A 19,612-nucleotide genomic window follows, 5' to 3' on the forward strand; every position below is an offset into this window, starting at 1 on the left:
AAAATAAAAACAGTGAAAGGAAATGCAGTGTATTATTCAGGAAGTCCCCAATCTATAAAACCACTTAAGCATGTGCTTAACTTCAAACACATGAGGAGTCACATTAAGAATCAAGTAATCCTACTGAAGTCAAAGTGGAGCATACACTTAAGTGATTTACTGGATTGGGGCCTAAAATCAATAAAGATGAGTGTTGCACCAACTCTAAGAGCCAGCAAACTAGGACTTTGACAGATTGTCAAAAGGAATAACTCATTAGCAGGGTGATCGAAACCACTATGTTGAGCAATTTATGCATAATGCTGTGGAACAGACTATCTGCTTGGAGAAACCTTGATTTTTTTCAAATGAACTAAATCCATCATTTTTTTTTTCAAGCAAAAGCTGCTTGTTTTAATCATTCCTCCCATTCCCTACAAACCAACATTAAAAAAGTCAACCCTTGAAATGAGCAACTTTTTGCTAATTTTCAATAGCCATGAATACTGGGGTATTAAATATCACCACAGTACCTGATTCAGAAATTCACTCCGACTTGGCAGCAAATTGCCAGTAAATAAATTGCCTAATAAATCAGCTGCTCTAATATCTATTTGCTACTAAATGTGAAATTTAGCAGCACAGCAAACCCATAAGAAAATCTTTAAGTGATCATAAAACCTCTGAGTAGTGTATATGGATTTGAAAGAGCAGATGGCCAGTTCTCTGCTATTCTGGATTCAATGGTTTTCCAGACCATTACAGTAATGTACGTTCTCTGTTTCACGTAACTACATTCCTTTTCAACCAAAGCAGCTTGCCGATGTCTGTGCTTCATTTAAGGTTGCCTCTCATAAAATGGATTTGTTTTCCATCCCTTTCAAAAGAAATAACATTTTCTATGGGAAAGGGTCTGTGAAAGCTTTAAGGAGAGATGGGGAGAGGGGAAAATTCTGAACTACAGACACCTGCAAATTTTATAAATAGAAGTGTGTATTATATGAAGAAACATTGTTCTGTATGCTTAAAAGTCTGTGGGAATTCAGCCCCCTATGGTCCGCTAGCAGATTGCAGAGTAACAAGCTTTACAAAAGAAAGACTCATTCTCTTGATGCTCGAAACTTTTTCACTTAATTACTGGGTCAATGAAAATTCCATCTCTACTAATGTGTCATTATGGGGTTAAAGCTGTTATAGACCTAACAAGTTAGAATGTGTCACAAATTGATCTCCAGTCAATACAACACATTGGACTCTGTTCTTTTCCAGCATGTTACCATCAAGATAAATCCACCTAATCATGATACAAGAGGAACAATGTGGCCAAATTCTGCACTGCAAACCAGTGTATAAATACAGACTAACTCCCTTGATTTCACTGGCGTTACCACAGATTTATGCACTGATGTAACTAACAGTATTATGTGGTCAACTGTTTCCAATATTTAATGAAGCGAAAGGAAAGTTGCTCACTTTAATAAGACTTTGTTGTTCAGATGGCTTGGCTTCTGCACAAAAGATGGAAGAGTGCCCATAATTTGTGTCACTATTTGACATTGTCTTTGAAGTGGTAATAAAGACTTTAAAGTCTTATGCTCAAAATGGTAGATGTTCATTTAATTGACATTACTTACTATCTAGGACATCAGTAATTATGGTTTTTCTCTTTACAGCTGGCACTAGATAAAGAGCTCATTGACTTTGGCACTCATGTGGTGGGAGAGACAATTTCACGGACCATCATCCTGACAAACCGTGGAGCTTTGGGAACGAGATTCAAACTGCAGACATCAGCGGGTGACAATGGCACACGGACAACAACAAAATCTTCCCTTGAAAGGATGGTGGGTCCAAGTGCATTTCATCAGACTGATTTAGACACTCCAAACAGTAGAATTTGTTATATTTGAAAAACAATTATGCAACATGCCAACCCCAAGCATTCAAAATTAGAGTCTGGGCCCCTCAAAATATAATGAATTAGTTTAAAAATCATAAAAATTTAAAAAATAATACATTTTGGGTTTCTAAGCATTTAGGGTGTGCACAGATCATATTTTCATGCTTTCCTCTGCAACCGCAAAGACTAGATGTTTACTTAAAAAAAAATTAAATCTGAGATAATTAGTTGATGAACTCATCTAGTTCTTTTTTTGAACACTGTTATAGTCTTGGCCTTCACACTATTCTCTGGCAAAGAGTTCCACAGATTGACTGTGCGTTGTATGAGGAAATACTTCCTTTGATCTGTTTTAAACCTGTTGCCTATTAATTTCATTTGGTGACCCCTAGTTCTTGTGTTACGAGAAGGAGTATTATACTTATTTACTTTCTCCACACCAGTCATGATTTTATAGACCTCTATTATATCCCCCCTTTAGTCTTTTCTTTTTTAAGCTGAAATGTCCCAGTCTTATTAATCTCTCCTCATATGGAAGCTGTTCCATATCCGTAGTCATTTTTTTTGCCCTTTTCTGTGCCTTTTCCAATGCCAATATATCTTTTTTGAGATGGGGCGACCAGATCTGCATGCAGTATTCAAGATGTGGGAATACCATGGATTTATATAGAGACAATATGATATTTTGTCTTATTATCTATCCCTTTCCTAATGATTCCCAACATTCTGTAAGCTTTTTTGATTGTTGCTGTACATTGAGTGGATGTTTTCAGAGAACTATCCACATTGATTCTAAGCTCTCTTTCTTGAGTGGTAACAGATAAGAAAAGCATTTTAGGAAACTTGTTATGAAGTCTTTGAGAAACAATACACAATGTCAATTCTCCTGAGTCACTTTTCTGAACATAGTCATTCAGTGTTCTAGTGAATTGTGCCCTCTATATCAGTTCCATTTCTGAGCAGCAATAGTTGCACGCTATCTCCAATAAAGATTTAGTATAAAAGCATGCATTTTGTATGGAAAGCACAGTGCATTGTCTCCACACACAATATAGTTAGATAAGAAGTCTACTTTCTTTTTAAAAGTGGCAAATGGAATTGGAGCTAGGTGCAATTAAGTCATTTTGATACATCTTAATGGTTTAAAATCTTTTCTATAAACCATTTAATTAGGTTAGTCCAGCTTTGAATGGCATCACCTCTGAGGAGAAAGCCAGCAGCAGTCCTGTGGAATCATCCATGTATGAAAACAAGGAACAAGTTTCTCCTGTCCATACTGAAGAAGTTATCCAACATGTAGGTCTGCGTGAGAGCCAGAAGACTGAAATCAGCCTGGGCAGCAGCCACATAGGTGAGACTGTGGTTTTAGAAAACTGACCCTTTGTAATTCTCCTTTCTAAGAGTTTCATTCGTTCAAGTAGGAAACTGGATCTAAGATGATTAGCAAACTCTCTCAGTAAATGAAACAATGGCCATTCCAGTAGAAATAATGTTTTTGTTTGTATGCTGCCCCAAATCAAAGGCATCTGGGCACCACACAAAAATGACTAAAAATAATGCATTGGCACCACTTCATATACCAAAAGCAGTGGAAAATGTCCACAACAACCTCACTCCTCATCAACTATTAACCTCAGATAGAAACACAAAATCCAACTGGATTTTCCTACAAAGACTACAAAATTGTTATCATTGTTCTTGTCTCATCAGCTGAACACCCACCTTTCAGAAGAGAACCACATGACAAGTTTATTTTTACAACCTATAATTTTAGGAACAATGTGACAAAGATGAACTTCCCCAGACATTTTTCCTCTCATCTTTTAATCTTTATTTTGTGCTTTATAAGATTGTGGGGGGAAAAGACTTTCATCCATTAATACAGATATTAAAGAAGCTAAGTATTCCCAGTCATTCTGATCATTTTACCTTTCTGATCAAAAGACACTGTTAAAATCATATTAAGATTTCTCTTTTTTAATCAAAAATTGATTTTGTGTTTTGAACCTAAAAGATTCAGTAACAATTCTTCAGATTGTTTTCTTATAATTATGGTGATCTCTCAACAACATACAATATCTGTATGCTGTCTTTCAGATGAGATCTTGAAAATTAAGATCTTTGTTCTCCATGCATATTAAAGATCCCATGACATACTGAGCATGGATTTGCTGAGTTGGCCAAAATTACCCCTGTTCCCCCAATTACTGTGATATATGCAGTTACCAGCCAGTTACTGCCCTCCACTCCAAAAGTAGCTTCTTTTCTTTGGTGCAATATGAATATAGTTGGAAGCACTTTGGAGTCCTTCAGGACGGTAGGTGCTATAATTAATTTAAAGTATTCATTATTATATCTCTGCTGATTAAGAATCAACTAATGGTACAAAATGCAGCAACAAATCCTGCTTGCAACATGGGTCTTCCTGAAAACATCACTCCGATATTCTGCTCTCTGTACTCTCTATTGGCTCCCCATTGGATACAGATTTGAATTCAAGCTCTCCGTCATTTAAGGCCTTTCATGAGATTGGACCCAACTCCCTCTGGGACGACCCTGGCCTCCTGTCACAGCTACATTCCAGTGGAACAATGAAACTCACCCAGTAGAGGGAGGCTCGAAAGTGGGGAAGACAGAGCTTTCACACGACTAGAGCAAACCGTAAACTATGAACTCACTCTCATAGGAGATGAGTTAAGAATGACCACAGTCTCGTTGCATTCTGAACATTTACATATATCTTTAACAATTAAATTGTATCTTAAATTAACTTCTTCCCTCATGATCATTCATATGAACAAAGAGAAATCACTCTCTACATGTCCATAAACCCGCTCCTCAAAAATCTGAGAGAAGATATGTGCCTTGCATTATTCCCCAGAACTCAATGGACATGGGCTCTTATGTTTTTAACACAGAGTTAGTTACCTAGGCCCAACATCCTGTTTGTCTTTTAGAACAATTTAGTCAAGATGCATCAATCACCGAGGCAGATCTAGAAGCAGAAAATGCCGAAAGCACCCCAGAACTGATGCCTGAAGAAGAACCAGTCGAAATTACATTGGGCAAGGTAATGTATTTACTGAGATATGTACAGGCATCCAGTTAGTCTAATTTTTGAGCAAGACAAACTGACCATGGGCTAACTCCTTGCATAAGCTTCAGTATGAGCACTGATAAACCCATAATGTTTCATCATATCATACCACAGTTAGTGTGGTTTTATTTTAGGCATTTTATATGTATTTGCACTCTGCAGTTGACCTATTTTACTTTGCCTTTTTCTGTCTAAAATGTACAATAGCTAGTTGTCAGGAAAGAGAGTCTACACATATATTACACTTTGCAACATTTCAGTCTTGGGATCAGCTTCTCGGTGCCTTTTAAAAATGTACAATATTTTATGTAAAATTAAACCAAAGTGTATTGCAGCAAGACTGGGGAATTTTCATTGAATTTCATCCCCTTTTACAGATTCACCATTATTGCAAAAGTGCATGGGATGTGGCCTCTCATGCTTTCACTGAAATCAGGCCATGGTTTGTTGCTTTTATTATTATTATTCATTATATTGTAGTAGCACTCAAAATGCTCTAGGCCAGTGGGTCCCAAATTGGTACACGTACCACCGGTCATACACAGGTCACGTCCCAATGGTATGCGTCCACCTGCTGGTGGGGGGCTGGCCAGGAGCTGCTCCAGCGCTGGCCCCACCCCCCAAGCAGTGCGGTGGTCTGGACATTCTGCTCCCTTCCCCGCCAGATACAGTGGCTGGCCAGGAGCCGCTCCAGCTCCAGCCCTGCCCCCAAGCAGCCCCTTCGCCCCGCCCCTACAGATGGTGGTATTACAGGTGGTGGCGTTTTATGTTGGTGGTACGCAATGTGGTAGAGTTTGGGAACTGCTGCTCTAGGCCCTGTACAGACATAGCAAGACACAGAGCCTGCCCTAAAGAGCTTACAATCTAGAAAGATTGAAAAAACAAAACTAAAAAACAAAACAAAAATTCACCCACACTCACTCTCTTTATCTAGATCTGGCCAGAGACGAGGTTTCAGATTAGAGTGAATATGATGGCAGGAAGCTACCAAGGCTCCTGTCAACAGCTGATGCATCTTATGTGGGATGGGAGAAATACATGCCAAGGGGCTCTGGGCAGCTGCTTCTGAATTCACTGGGAGAGAAGCTGGAAGGCCCTGACTTACCCCTGCATGCTCAGCAGTAGCTGGTATTGGCTGCTTTGGAGCGGGACCCCCATATGTCCTGGGCTTTACAAAACCCATCCCTGCAAGCTTCTGTTGGGCTTCTGGTGCTCTCCTGGTGGAGGGGAGTAGGAGAGGCTGTTAAGCCTGGTGTTGTTGAATTTAATGGGAGAAGGAAGGTTGTTGAGTGGTAGCACAAGTTCACAAAAAAGCATTTCGTAATGTATCAATTATATGCCAGCCCAGACAATGGGTGTTCTATCGCCTACCTCAGAAGAGATGACAAAACACATAACCTAGATATCACATTTAGAGTCCAGGACTGAGTGCATTTTCTACAAGATGCTGAGCACCCTCTGCAAACTGAAGGAACTCGTTGACTCAGATGAGGTGCTCAGTTTCTTGAAGGCTCAAGCTCTTTGATACACTTGCTTTTCTGTTGTGTCCAGCATAGTGCGTTCAATCTGAAAATGGGACAGCGATGTAACTGTATGTATATATAAACATGTTACATTGATCGAAAAGTCTAGTAATACAGTATAAGTACAGGCTCAGATATTACAGTGATGAGCACAGTATAAGATCGTATCTAGAATAGAATTAATGAAATGTTTTTAATGAAAGATAGTTAACACTTTTTTTTTTTTTTGCTTCCTATTTAGGTTACAGAAGGTGAAATTGGACCCTTCAGCTCAATCAAACTTCAGATTATTTTTACCCCATCCGTCCCTGGGGATGTACGTGCAGAGTTTGAGATTACATTTGACAACCCTAACTGCAAACCAGTGAGTGTTTCTAAGTGCCAGGGTCTGGTCCATCACACTGAAGAAAAGCAAGTCTGACATTCTTCTATGTGTAACAAGAACTACAAGGGCTTGGGAGGTGGGGTTCAAGCTGTGGGAGGGATTAGAGAAAAATATAGTCAGCCTAAGAAAGGAGAGTGAAACAACCCATGGAACTGATGTTACCTGTCCCAATTATCACACAACTCTAATTACCACTACAGCGTATTTTAATTCTACACTTTTATTTCAAGCCAAACACTGCCTGGATGTTGATTTTAATAGCTTGCCAGAAAACCATGCTTAGAAGGAGACTGTCTGCCCCAAACCTGGCGGTCCCCAAAATCCACAGAGTTGCTGCTCCACAAAAGGAGCTGTAGAGGAGTAGTCCAGGCCCTCCTGACTTTGTGAATACATTTCTTAGGAAGGTGAGAGTATTTCTCCTAGGGCTGGGCTGAGTCATGTGAGGAGGGTCATTGGGAGGTGGAGTGGGGAAAAGCAGCATGCACCATGCTGACCATGCTATAACTGTTTATCCCACAGAGACTACAGTCTCCAGGTTATTAAACTTGTCGTGCTAAATTCACTTAAAATACAGATATTTTAAAGGTAAAATATTTATTGTACTACTACACCAGTATGACACTCATGTATGCCTTTTATAATGTTGGGACAAACTACTATAGTTTGTGTTCTTTTATACTGGTAAGTAAAAGCTGCAAAGTTTTAATTTATAAACGATATTTTCTTCATTGTGCTTAATTAAAAGGCCTCTGTTATTAATAGGAGATATGATTCTGCTGTTTATCAGCACAAACCCTACTTTTCTTTTATCCTGATTTATATGAAATTTTCAATAACCTATGGAAAATAATAACCGTTATTGATTTGTATATTCAAAAATATATAGCTACACTTCTGTGTCATTGGAGTCTCTGTTGACGTGCCTGTTTGGGTGCCCAATCCAAACATCGATCTAAAGATCTGTATGTATGAACGGCTTTATCAGGATTGTATCATCATTCAAAGCAGGTAAGCTACCCCATAATACATTCATGATTAGCTTATTAGTATAACTAAATCAGGAGATCATAAGGAAAGACTTGTCTGAGAAGGAAAAATATCAAAGCATCAAACTAACAGACTTCAATGGCAGATGTTATATAGAAGAGCCAGAAGTGGGAGTACAGTAATATAGTGACCACTAGTACTTTAATAATTTTTCTTTTAATAAAACGTCATTACACCTAATTAGGCCTTCAAAAATCTTCTTGGTCCTACCTTGAGTAGACTGAAAATCTTTCTCCAGTACGATCTGTTGGGTTTTCAATCATCCCCATTCAGGTAGGCACCTAAGCACAACAACAAATACCATTAATTGGTTCCTGTGCTGACTGTGTTGGCAGAGAAGCCAAGGACTGGGCAGGCTAGAAGATTGAACTACCCCATCATTTAAAGAGCTTCATTTCAGGGTTGAAGCACATTGGTTGGTCAGTGGGGAAAGTTTCCACTGCTGCTGAATGTGCTGTACCTGGATAGAAGACTTCAGTCTCTAGGGCAGACAACCCAGCATCTTTCACCATCACTAAGTTCACACAATACATTTTAGGGGAGGGAAAAATGTTAAACTTATTATTTCATTATACACACGTGCATTTAGTCAGTCTGGGATAGCCTATGAAGCATCTTGTATTTCTCATTGTTATTCTTCCGATGGCTGTCCCCTGCAGTTAAAATCAATGTCAGAACTAGAAGCCCGCCTCAGATAAGTTCTACCTTATAAGATCAACAGGGCAGCCACATGGAGGTCAAGCAGACCTTTAAACAGATACTATAGTAACTCTGTGTAGTTTAATCAAGCCTGATATTAGCCTGTTTGTTTCTAAAAAGGTCAGTTGTATTTTCCTTCCACTCCGCTCCTAGCTTATGAAGGTCTCACTCTATATTATTAGCTAGATATTTAATTAGTGGAGGTATTTTTAATACAGTGTTATGTGTAGGTCTTATTTCAATTCGGATATTGCTGGCTTTGGAAGAAATGGCCTCCATTCTTTTTGTAGGAAAGTTCATAGGTGCCTTTTTGTTGTTTTTTTCCTCCCACTTCTGACTCTTCTATACAACATCTGCTATTGAAGTCATCCCCTGAGAATCATGCTGCTGAAGGGTGTGGAGTAGAACCAGCAGCAGCCTTCCTTTAAGATTCTGTTGCAGCAGAACATGGTTGCAAATACTTCCTTCTTATTAGCTTGTTAGGTTTATTTTATCACTAACTTTACTTGAGTGACTATTTTTTTCTGGCTTCAGGGTATGTAGCAAAGGTTAAAGGAGAAAAAAAAATATTCTCAGACTGTATGAGTTCAAAGCTCCCAGTACACTGGGCATGATTCATGGGGTCATTGATGTTCAGAGCTATTGTGGAGCATTCTAGGGATATTTTGGGCACATCTACACTGGAAAAAAAAAGAAAAAAAAGAAAAGAAAAGAAATCTGTAGCAGCTAGTCTCGGCGCACAGTTCAATCAACTCAGGCTTATGGGGCTCGGGCTGCAGGACTAAAAATAGCAGTGTAGAGGTTCTTGCTCAGGCTGGAGCTTTCTCGCTGGCTTTCAGAGCCCAGGCCAAACTGTCTACCCTGCTATTTTTAGCCCATAGCCCGAACCTCAGTCAGTTGATTCAAGCTCTGAGACTCACTGCCACAGGTTTTTGTTTTTTTTTTGCGGTGTAGACATACCCTTTATCTCCTAGATACTTTATATGACCAGCACGGGATCTTGTGGCTAAGGCAGTAGCCTGGACCTTGGGAGACCTGAGCTCTATTCACAGTTCTGCCACAGACTTCCTGCATGGTATTGGGCAAGTCACTTCAGTCTTTTTTTGCTTCAGTTCCCCATCTGTAAAATGAAGATAATAAAACTTTCCTGAACTCAGACAGGTGTTGTACATTCATTAATGATTGGGAGATGCTCAGATTCTGTGGTGCTAGGTACCATAAAAATACATAGAGACCAAATTCTTAATTCAGAGGATCCTGGATTTTTGTCCAGGTTCTTATATAGTTCTTATACCATCACTGTAATATCTGTGCACTCTCCCATGAAGTCAGAACATATTGTAGTGTAAAGCAGTGCTGTAGATTTAGTTTCCAAGAGATCTGTGCAATGACTCTTACCTTTAGACAAGGCTATGTGAGCTACTCTGTTAATTGATGTCCATGTGCTGGTTTTTTCAGTCTAATGCAGTTATTGGCTGATAGATGCCGAGTGTTCCTATTTTAACAAACCCCATATTTTAGATTCTATTTAAATGCATGCTAATAGGATTGGTTTTGTTTTGTTTTGACTATTACTCTTAGAAGACACATATTCTAAACTTCTTACCAGAATTAGATGCTGCAAAAATTCTTCACAGTTGGAAAGAAATAGTAGAGCGGTTATCTCAGAAATTCAGCTCACAAACATGACAAACCCAAGTTATGTAAGAGATTTACTTGGTCTAAAATAACCCACTCTCAGGGACAAGATTATAAATGCAGAGGCAGTATAACTTTTGTCAGTTAAAAGTGATTAACTCTCCCAATGCAAATCCCAGGTTTTGAGGTATTCCTGTTTTAGGAAGCTGTTAAGTAGCTTAGGCCAAAATCTGACTAACCAAGAGTAACAGTCCTGCAAGATGCTGAGCTTTCCAACTCACACTGAGTTTAGGGCCCTCAGTACAGTGGAGCCTGTCCTCAGCATCTTGGAGGGTCAGGTGCTTTACTTAGCCTCCCAATTCTTATTATATTGCTAGAGATAATACCTGTGTTGTTTAAGCATTAGGGCTGAAACTCTAGTAAACTGTATATTTAGACACTGGTAGTGTTGGCTCAGCCTTTCAGTATGCTGAAGCAGACACATTCAGTCCATTTGGTTTACTATGTGGAGATCTTTCAGATGAAGCCAGGACCCTTGCGCCCTTCATAGCCATTAAAGATTCTGTGCACTTTGTGTTGGAGGAAAGATTTACACTGGTGTCCGTTGCTATACAGTGCACCTCAAACAACTGATCCAGCAAATTCATGAGAAACAAGCAGAAAGGACTACAGTTGTTTGTAATCAGTGTTACGGATGAGATCAATTACAGCATCAGTAAAGTCCTGGGAACAGGAAGGTGCTTTGATAGGTACATGTATTTTCAAACAGGTAGTTTGGGAAGTGATGTAAGATAGCTCCTTTCATTACAATGTCATATTTAAATATTTTATTATATTTAATAATCATTCAGCATTTTTTTTTTTTAATATAAGCACTTTATACACATGACCCTAGAACGTATTTCTTTCTGCAGCTGCACAACAGGTCAACTACTAAAGGAAATCCAAACCCTGTTCCTAGCACTTTTCTGGTATATTGTAATTGATCATGTCATTAGTGCTCATGGAGAAGCCGCCACAGTCCTTTTTGCTTGTGTTTCCTGTGAAACAGAGGGGCTAAATACGTTTGTGTAACAGTAAAGGATGAACTAGTAGGGAATAAATTGCAAACAATGAGGAATTTTACAAAAATAAGCTATAGAAAAGCCTGACAGCATCCTTTAAGGATTCAAATATTGGTCCTCTAAATATGCTAGAACTTCGAATAGCTAATGCAGCAGAGCTGATATCTCACTTAGCAGCCTAAAGTCTTATTTTCAGAATCAGAATGAATATACCTAGCATATTAGCACCCAGGGCCGGCCTTAGACCAAATGGCACCCCAGGCTAGGAGCATCTTCAGTGCCCTCCCCATTGTTAAACTTTTGAATACCTTATTTTTTATTGTAGTTGTAGCCCATTTCATTACTTTGATGCACTATTTGCATGCATGATCTATCCCTGTCATATAAGATGATAAATTTGCACACTAAGATCTGTAAACCTGTATTTATTATTCAGAACAGTCTAGATTAGTGAAAAATGAATCCACATACAGAATACCTGAAACATGTTACTTCAAACCTTCTATTTTCCCTTTTGTCACTAACAAAAACAGCAGCCTGAGCCCAGTGCCCCCTCAAGCGTAGCACTCTAGGCCATTGCCTGGGTCTACTGCCCCTCATTCCGGCCCTGTTAGCATCAAGTGACTTGCTGAGTATTTTGCTTTAAAATCATGGAATTTTACAAATCTCTCTGCCAAGCGTTGAATAGCTAAGCGACATATTCACCCCCCCCCCCACCTCAAATTTTGGAGGAGATGATGTGTATTTGGATTTTGGGGGCAGCATCTGAATTAGCCAATCCCTCAGAGAGCTCTCCACCACTAACCACACATATTCCTAACTGCAGCAGGACAGGAAAGAATTCTGTTGCTGCACCACATTGCTGCCTAGTTCCTACAGTGTAACTAAGGAATCCCCAGCATTTCTTTGGTTACAGCTCAGGATTTGATACGCCACAGCTTGGCCTACAGTTACTATTTGGTTTTCTTTCTATTCATATAACATTTGCAGTACTCTTACTAAAGATCACCAACACGAAACATATGGTGCTGATGTGTCTGACCAAACCCATAGATGCAATGGTCCAGAATGGCTAGATTTATGTATGGAACTAGACTTTGAAATAAGATTTCTTTGGCAGTTCATAGACTGCAGTGATGTAATGAAAAAGATAGTTTGTAGCTCTCCTATCCTAAAATGGGTCAGAAAGTAAAGCAGGCTCTCAATACCCAGACCGCAGTTGCTGACTGAGAACAGACCATCTGGACTGACAGCTCATAAACCAGCTAAAGGAAAGGAAAATGACAATGTAAAACACTCACAAACTGACTTGTGAATTCTGTACATACGCAGGAAATTCCAAAGCAGGGATCTCAAGAGTTCTGTGGATTTCACATCGGTGTAGCATGGATGCAATTTGCTAACAACATTTTCTTAGTCTCCCGTGTGCCACTCACAAGTGCAGACTGATAAACACTTGGCTGGTGGGGTAATGTACTACCTACCATCTCTGCAGCAACTTCCCCTCCAACCCTTCAGAATCCCTTCTGAGCCAGGGGTAGGAACCAGGGATTACAAGGAAACCACAAATTTACATAAAAATAGGTCACCACAGAAGCCATAAAGAAGAGATTGTCTTTATTGCTACAGTTCATGATGCAAATGTCCCCCTCTCTAGTATAGTTTATAAATATGGAGAGATAGGAAAAATACTCTAAAGTGCTAGTTAGAGTGCTGTAACGGCTTTTTAGGTTATGCTAACAAAGCAAATGATTAGCAAGTGGCTAATTTTGATGCTTTCATTCCTATGCACCAACCACTTCCAGATTCACTCCTCTCTTATTCCCCGATCATAGGACATGATCTATTGCAGTGCTGCAGGCATTCAGGCTCAGGGGATTGCTGGGCTTTGGCTTGTGAGTTAATAATGGAGTTAATACTTGTTTACATTTGTCTGGTCCCACCTGTCCTGTATTACTTTTGCCTAACATGGCACAGGGCCAGCATTGTAGCAAGGCTGTCCCTTCACCTTTGAATGGTTTCCACCTAGAACAGAGTCCAGGTGTCTCTGGAGTTGTTGACTCAGGAAGGAAAAATGTGTGATAGGTACACAATAAACTACTTTTATTTTGCAACATTTTGGCTTTGAATCAGGGTGAACTCAAATACAGAAACCCAGATTTGGAAGTACTGTAGCTTGACAGAGAACACAACTGTGTGATTTTGCTTTAACAATTCCATGTGCCCAGTGTACTCTCCTTCACTTGTAAAGAAAACTTGGAATAACTCCAAGTGCAACATACAAAACTAAGCTGGAATGGGAAAAGATAGCTAAAGCACTGACTAAAATGTAACTATTGAGTTGGCAGCACAAACCCACTCAGGTCTTTCTGAACTGTTTGCAGAGCAAAAGCCGCTCTACGCTTGAAGTTTGAAGTATGCAAAGAACTGAGTAACCACATGGAGCTTCTTCCGAAAACAGGTTACATTCAAGCCCAGTCATCCTTCAGTGTGCAGCTGAAGTTCCTGCCCAGGTGAATGAATGGAATTAATCACCTCTGTAGTTAATATTTAAGTTATTAATTTAGAGAGCCTGTCTGCGAAAAGTCAGAGCAGGCCAAATTCTGCCCTCTCTTACACCCAGACTGCAGTGGCTAGACTTCACACTATTGATTTCAGTGTGATTGCATGGGTGTATTGAACTTGGCCCTCTCAAGCACTCCTTCCGCCTCCTCCCCCCTTCTCTCTCCTCCTCCTCCTCTGTTCTTCTGAGATGTCAAAGCTCAAGAAGGAAATTGACTTGGATCACATTCCTATGTGGTAATATGTTCCCTGTGGTGACAGCAGCAGTGTGAAAATTGTAACAGTTGCAATTCTAGTAGGTTACTTCTGTTGCTGGGGGGGAAGCCACTCTTTCCCAACACAGAGATACACATCAGTATCACATGGTTGAAAAGGTATTTCAATGTCTGGTGGGTGTGCCTTCTAGTTCACAGATGATTTATTAATTCAGCCCTGAACAAGTGACTGGCTACAGAGCACATGCAGAATAGCTGAAACTGCTGTTGCATACCCACTCTTTCGTATACCTTTCCCCTGAGAGATTATAAATGTTTTAATCTCTCATTTTGGGATTCTTTTCTAGATAAAAAAAACACCGCCTTCTAGTCTCAAACATGTCAAAAATCTTATCCCAGCAAGCTTTTCTGCTACCATTTCACAACTGGGCTATGAATATAAACAGAAGAGAACAGCTACATAAACCAAGAGATCAATTTGACTATTTAGATTACATGGTCTTTTACCGACCATGTTCTAAGGCTATAATCACTTTTAAAACAGAATTTAGTGAGTCATTTCTTGTTCTTTCAAGTGTAAATTGAATGGTTAGGTTCTGATTCTACAGTCATGCCCCTTTGATTCTGTTGCAAAACCAATGGCATCAGTGAAATTACTCCAGATTTATACCAGTGATAGTGAGAGTAGAATCAGATCATTAGTTCTGATTTCCATTGGTGCTAGCACTTGGATTTCCCATTGACTTTATCTGGAGTTCTGAGGTAAAAATTCTGTCCCATTGATTTCAGTAGGGTCAGATTTTCACCCACGTGTACTCAGACTCTCAAAAAATTAGACCCTCAGCTTCTAAAATGAAAATCTAACGTCAGCAGCCAAAGCATTTAATAGCATAATTTTCAAAGAAAATATGTGTCACAATTCTTCCTACATAGCCAATTCTATCCCATTATAATAGCAGTTACCACCATTATGACAGTTTCCAGTTCCTAAATGTCAGATGCTGTGAAACACTATTACATTTGCTGAGTGGATAGAAGCACAGCTTGGATTAAAAATGTTAATCTGTATTTGAAAAACGGGAAAGCTTCAAAAGAGGAGATTTGATGAGATTAAGGTAGTTCTGACTCATGAAATAAGCACCAGGCTGCTTCACCATATAGATCAGTTTGAAAGATGCAGATGCAGCATGGGAGGTGGGGTATTTTTTTGGTGCAAGCTTGATGTATAATGCTGAGCTAGTGACACATTTATGCAAATGCCTTATTGGTTCAGCACTACAAACTCAGTCTCCTCAAAAGAAGGAACAGCCAATTTTTTAAAAATTAAGCTTTAAATGTGTAGCGCAGCAATGATAAGTATGGAGACAGAAGGGCTGGGAGGGTTTGGGGAGCTCTCAATCCTCAGTGCATATCCCAATACGTAGTCACAGGACATGTACTGTAACTACACTCCTGCTTGTGACAAAGTCATGATTTCAGCCCATTTAAAAGCATGATTTCTCATTTACCAACTGCCAGAATTCCCCAAATATTCTGCTTCTTGGTATCTTGGAAGGTGGAACAGATTCCATAGACACTGGCACTCTAATGTCTACACTGCAAAAACAAGAACATCATAGCAGCCGGTCTATAGACTCAGGTTTGCGCTACAGCATTAAAAATAGCAATATAGACATTCCTGCTGGGTGTGATACTTGGTCTCCGATATCTGGCAATGGGAGTGGGGCTCAGATCTTGGAAACAGGAACATATACACTGCTGGTTTTAGCACCATAGCATGAGCCCTGCAAGGCCCAGGCTGTAGACCCAGACTCTGAGGCTTGCTAATGTAGGGTTTTTTGTTTGTTTGGGGGTTTTTTTTTGCACTGTAGACATCCTCAGCACAAGCAGGAATGTCTACACTACTATTTTTAATGCTGTATCACAAACTCAAGTCAGTAGACCGGAGCTCTGAGACTTGCTGCCATATTTGTTTTATTTTTTGCAGCATAGACATACCTGTGTGATTTGGCCTGGTGATAGCTTGCAGACCATCTTGCATAAAAAGTAAAATAGAACTAGGTATTGCAGAAATGTTAGGAAACAGCGCATGTATTTTAAAGTCCCTCCATATTAATAAGAAGGTAAATAATATAAAGCATACCAAACTCCACTATGAACAGATCTCATTGCCTCTTCAACAGTTTGAAGTGATTTCCTTTACTGAACATTATGGGGCATAGACACTAACTATTCCATTAGAAAATTTTGGAATGCAAGAGAAAGTGATCCAGGAATGTGTATCTATGGAAAATTTTTTTTTGCAAAAACATTTAAATTCTTCAACTCTCAATGCCAAGATATATACTTAACCATTACAGAATTGAAAAAGTAAATGCCCATATAAACTAAAGGAAAATAACACTACACAACAATTCTATTTATGATAAGCAATCTCATTTACTCATTAACTAGTCTTTAAGTATACATAACAATGCATGTCATTTTTTGAGAGTGGGATGGTCCACTTTCCTGACAGCCTCCATAAACATATTTAAAATGGCAAGGTTTCACAAAAATTGTGGAATAATATCCTTGGCATTGGATTAACTTTCTATTTTTATTGGGATTTCTTCATTCTTGCTAATTTGGTTGCCTCTGGTTCTAAGAAACCATATTTACTGTCCAATCACAGTGTTCTTAAAGGTAAGCATTTAGTAAACAGTAAAAAATAAGAGCTGAAGTTATTTGTTTCTTTAAGAAGTGATTATTGGTGGGAGGGGACAAGGAGAGAAATTATTTAATGTGCTACCGTACGTGGATGTTTAACTAGGAATATCGTGGCGAAACTAAGAAAATTTAGGCAGAATATCAAGAAATCCTTCCTGACCACAAGTTCTGCTAGACTGTGCACTAGTCTCTCCAGGATAGTGGTGAAAGCTCATTGCTTGGGATTTTTAAGAATAGACTGGACAGAAAATTAGAGCAATCCTGTATTGGCAAGGATAGGAATCAATGAGGGAAAGGGGCACAGACTAAAGAAGAAAGATATATGAACAACACTATCTTTGAAAGAGTAGATATGCAATTGCAATAATGGTTAACAGTGGCCTAAACATTTCTTTGTGAAAAATGTCTTTTTGCCTCACTGTTCTGCAATCAGTGGTGTTTGTGGAGGGAACCTATCTAGAAAGCTGGTAACAGAAATAGTATCACTGTGGAGACTTAAAAATGGGAAACTATTCACTCCAATGCTGTAGGGGTCTATGTATTATAAATAGGCACATAGATCTAAAAATAATAGTGCTTTTGTAAGACTTGGCTTGAAAGCTCTGAAATTGGGCTTTACGTTAGCAAGAAATTTCTTCAACAGAAGCCCACACATTCCCTGTTAATGACAAATCTGGTATGCAATCAGACAAATGCTGTTGGTCTTCATGTTTATTCCACTTCTGCAGTCTGTCTTTATTTATGTCTTTCCGTTGTTTGGTGATCCCATTGATACTGACTCAGAGGGGCTGGTAATTAATTAACATCAATGTCAACAGGAACAGATTGCCTAGGTTGGGTTGCTTATGTACTCATGATTGCAACCAGAGTGCAGGAAGCTTAGATATGGATTACAAAGCAAGTTTTAATTTCTATATATAGCCGTAAATGTTTTGCTAGTTAAAAAATAAAAGGGCCATATTGGTAATATTTTACTCAAATGTCTGTTAATACAACCCTGCTGCGTAATCAGCTTCTTTAGTAATACAGGCAAAACACACTTATGAGTCTAAGTCTTCCATTACCATTAATGGAATTTCATGCACATATCAGACTAGGCCCTTTTCATGTCCAGCTTTAATTCCAGCATGACATTTAACAAAGAAATAAAACACAGTAGGAAATAGCTTGGACTAGTAAAATTTACACTGTTCATTTGTTGGAATAAATTGCTCCCATTCCAGCAGAGCATTTATTCCTACATCCAGGCACCCTGAAGGTTTGGAGAACTTGGTGGCTATGGCCCATGTCTGATTGAAAGATTTGTCGTCATTATACTTGTTCTAATTTTCCCTACGTTTCCTAGCTAAATGCAGACAACATAGTAACCATGGAGAAAGATTACTGAAGCACTAAACCTTTTCAGTTGTGTTATGTCCCATGTTTCAAAGAGACATTAACCGTGTTATGGCCTTTTCAACAGTTTAAATGTTTAACAATAACCATTTTTTATAAGAACACTATTGAATTAATTGGAAGCTGTTGGGTGTTCATTATTTTTGAAAATCAGGCCTCTCAAATGCCTAAGTATGAACTTAATGCTGGGAGTTTCAAAGTGGCTTTTGGTAATTAGGCATTCTACCTCCTACTGAGCATGGAGATGGCATTTTCAAAAGCACCTAAGTTCTTTAGGAGAACAAGTCCCATTGACTAATAATACCCAGAGGCACTTAAGCTGGGATTTTCAAAATAGCTTGTCTTTGGAAAACTGGGCCTTAGTATGTCAAGTCTATTAATACGAACACCACATTGCTAATTATCCTCACAAAAGCTGATGTATAGCTTTGACAGCACCTACCTGCAAAGTGAGGGTTATCAGAGGGAATGGTCTTCCTACATGAAATCTATGACAAGTCTGCACTACCTCTGACAACCCCATTTTCTGTCTCTTGGGCAGAGGGAAATTCCCTAGGTTATCATATATTTGGGTTGGGAACTCCCTCCACCCTCTTCCCCAGCATTCATACAAAGACTAATTTAAGCCCTAAATCCAGTGAAGCACTTAAACACCTGATTAACTTTAAGTACCTGAGCGGTCCATTTGAATTCAAATGCTTTGCTGGATTAGAGCATTGATGAATATACTTTTTGGATCTAACTAAAAACAATTGTTTTAGACTGAGACTTGCTTCAAGAATATAGGCACTGCAGACCCAGTTATTCCTCCTTAGCTAGAGAACAGTTTGGTTGTCCTTTAAAAAAGTAAATGCATTTTTCTATTTCAGGCACTCTCTCCCAGAAGATGCAGGAAGATATTTTGATAAAGAAACCAGGGTTCTGGAAGTCCCAATGACAATAACAGTTGCTGATAAGGTTAGTGCTATTGTATGTTGCAAATAGTAGAAGATTTAAATTTTAACAGGATCGCCACAGTCCAAGCAGCCTAAAATTGCAAACAGTGTGGAAATCAAAATAATCCTGTGCTGCTTCAGGGCCAGATTCTGAAATGTACAGACAGTGAGTGGTACTTTACTCAGTGAGCTATGCCTTTGAAATCAAATCAGTAAGACAACTGATGCAGTACTCAGCCTTACTCTCACTGATTAATCTAATTGAAAATCAACTCAGTAGGGATACACGAAGAGTCAACTACTCCTCCACATGAGTGAGGGTGGCAGAATCTAGTCTTCAGTGATCCAAAGCATAGCTTTAGTACTGACCAATAAATACTGTTTGGGCCAAATTCACACCTGATGTCAGCAGGTGCAATTCTACTGATTTCAGTGAAGTTGCACTCTCTCAGTTTGAACCTTTA

At 39.1% G+C, this 19,612-nt stretch overlaps 1 protein-coding gene and 1 long non-coding RNA gene across 5 annotated transcripts in view; one reads left to right on the plus strand and one right to left on the minus strand.

Moving 5' to 3' along the window:
* Nucleotides 1-19,612, plus strand: part of CFAP74 (cilia and flagella associated protein 74) — a 92,737-nt gene that overhangs the window by 48,728 nt on the left and 24,397 nt on the right. For all 4 annotated transcript variants that reach the window (XM_067567181.1, XM_067567180.1, XM_067567183.1 and 1 more), the window contains 7 exons: nucleotides 1,653-1,823; nucleotides 3,053-3,230; nucleotides 4,837-4,949; nucleotides 6,741-6,863; nucleotides 7,771-7,892; nucleotides 13,717-13,845; nucleotides 19,083-19,170. In XM_067567181.1, coding sequence (XP_067423282.1) covers nucleotides 1,653-1,823; nucleotides 3,053-3,230; nucleotides 4,837-4,949; nucleotides 6,741-6,863; nucleotides 7,771-7,892; nucleotides 13,717-13,845; nucleotides 19,083-19,170 — 924 coding nt within the window. The remainder of the gene's footprint in view (nucleotides 1-1,652; nucleotides 1,824-3,052; nucleotides 3,231-4,836; nucleotides 4,950-6,740; nucleotides 6,864-7,770; nucleotides 7,893-13,716; nucleotides 13,846-19,082; nucleotides 19,171-19,612) is intronic.
* LOC137165767 (uncharacterized) overlaps nucleotides 1-19,612 on the minus strand; it is a 104,224-nt gene that overhangs the window by 17,946 nt on the left and 66,666 nt on the right. Inside the window, exon 3 of the long non-coding RNA XR_010923486.1 lies at nucleotides 8,142-8,212. This is a non-coding gene — a long non-coding RNA (uncharacterized lncRNA). The remainder of the gene's footprint in view (nucleotides 1-8,141; nucleotides 8,213-19,612) is intronic.

Source organism: Emydura macquarii, unplaced genomic scaffold (assembly GCF_026122565.2).
Source record: "Emydura macquarii macquarii isolate MOO-44397 ecotype Brisbane River unplaced genomic scaffold, CSIRO-AGI_Emac_v2 contig_2768, whole genome shotgun sequence".
Classification (NCBI taxonomy): Eukaryota; Metazoa; Chordata; order Testudines; family Chelidae; genus Emydura; species Emydura macquarii.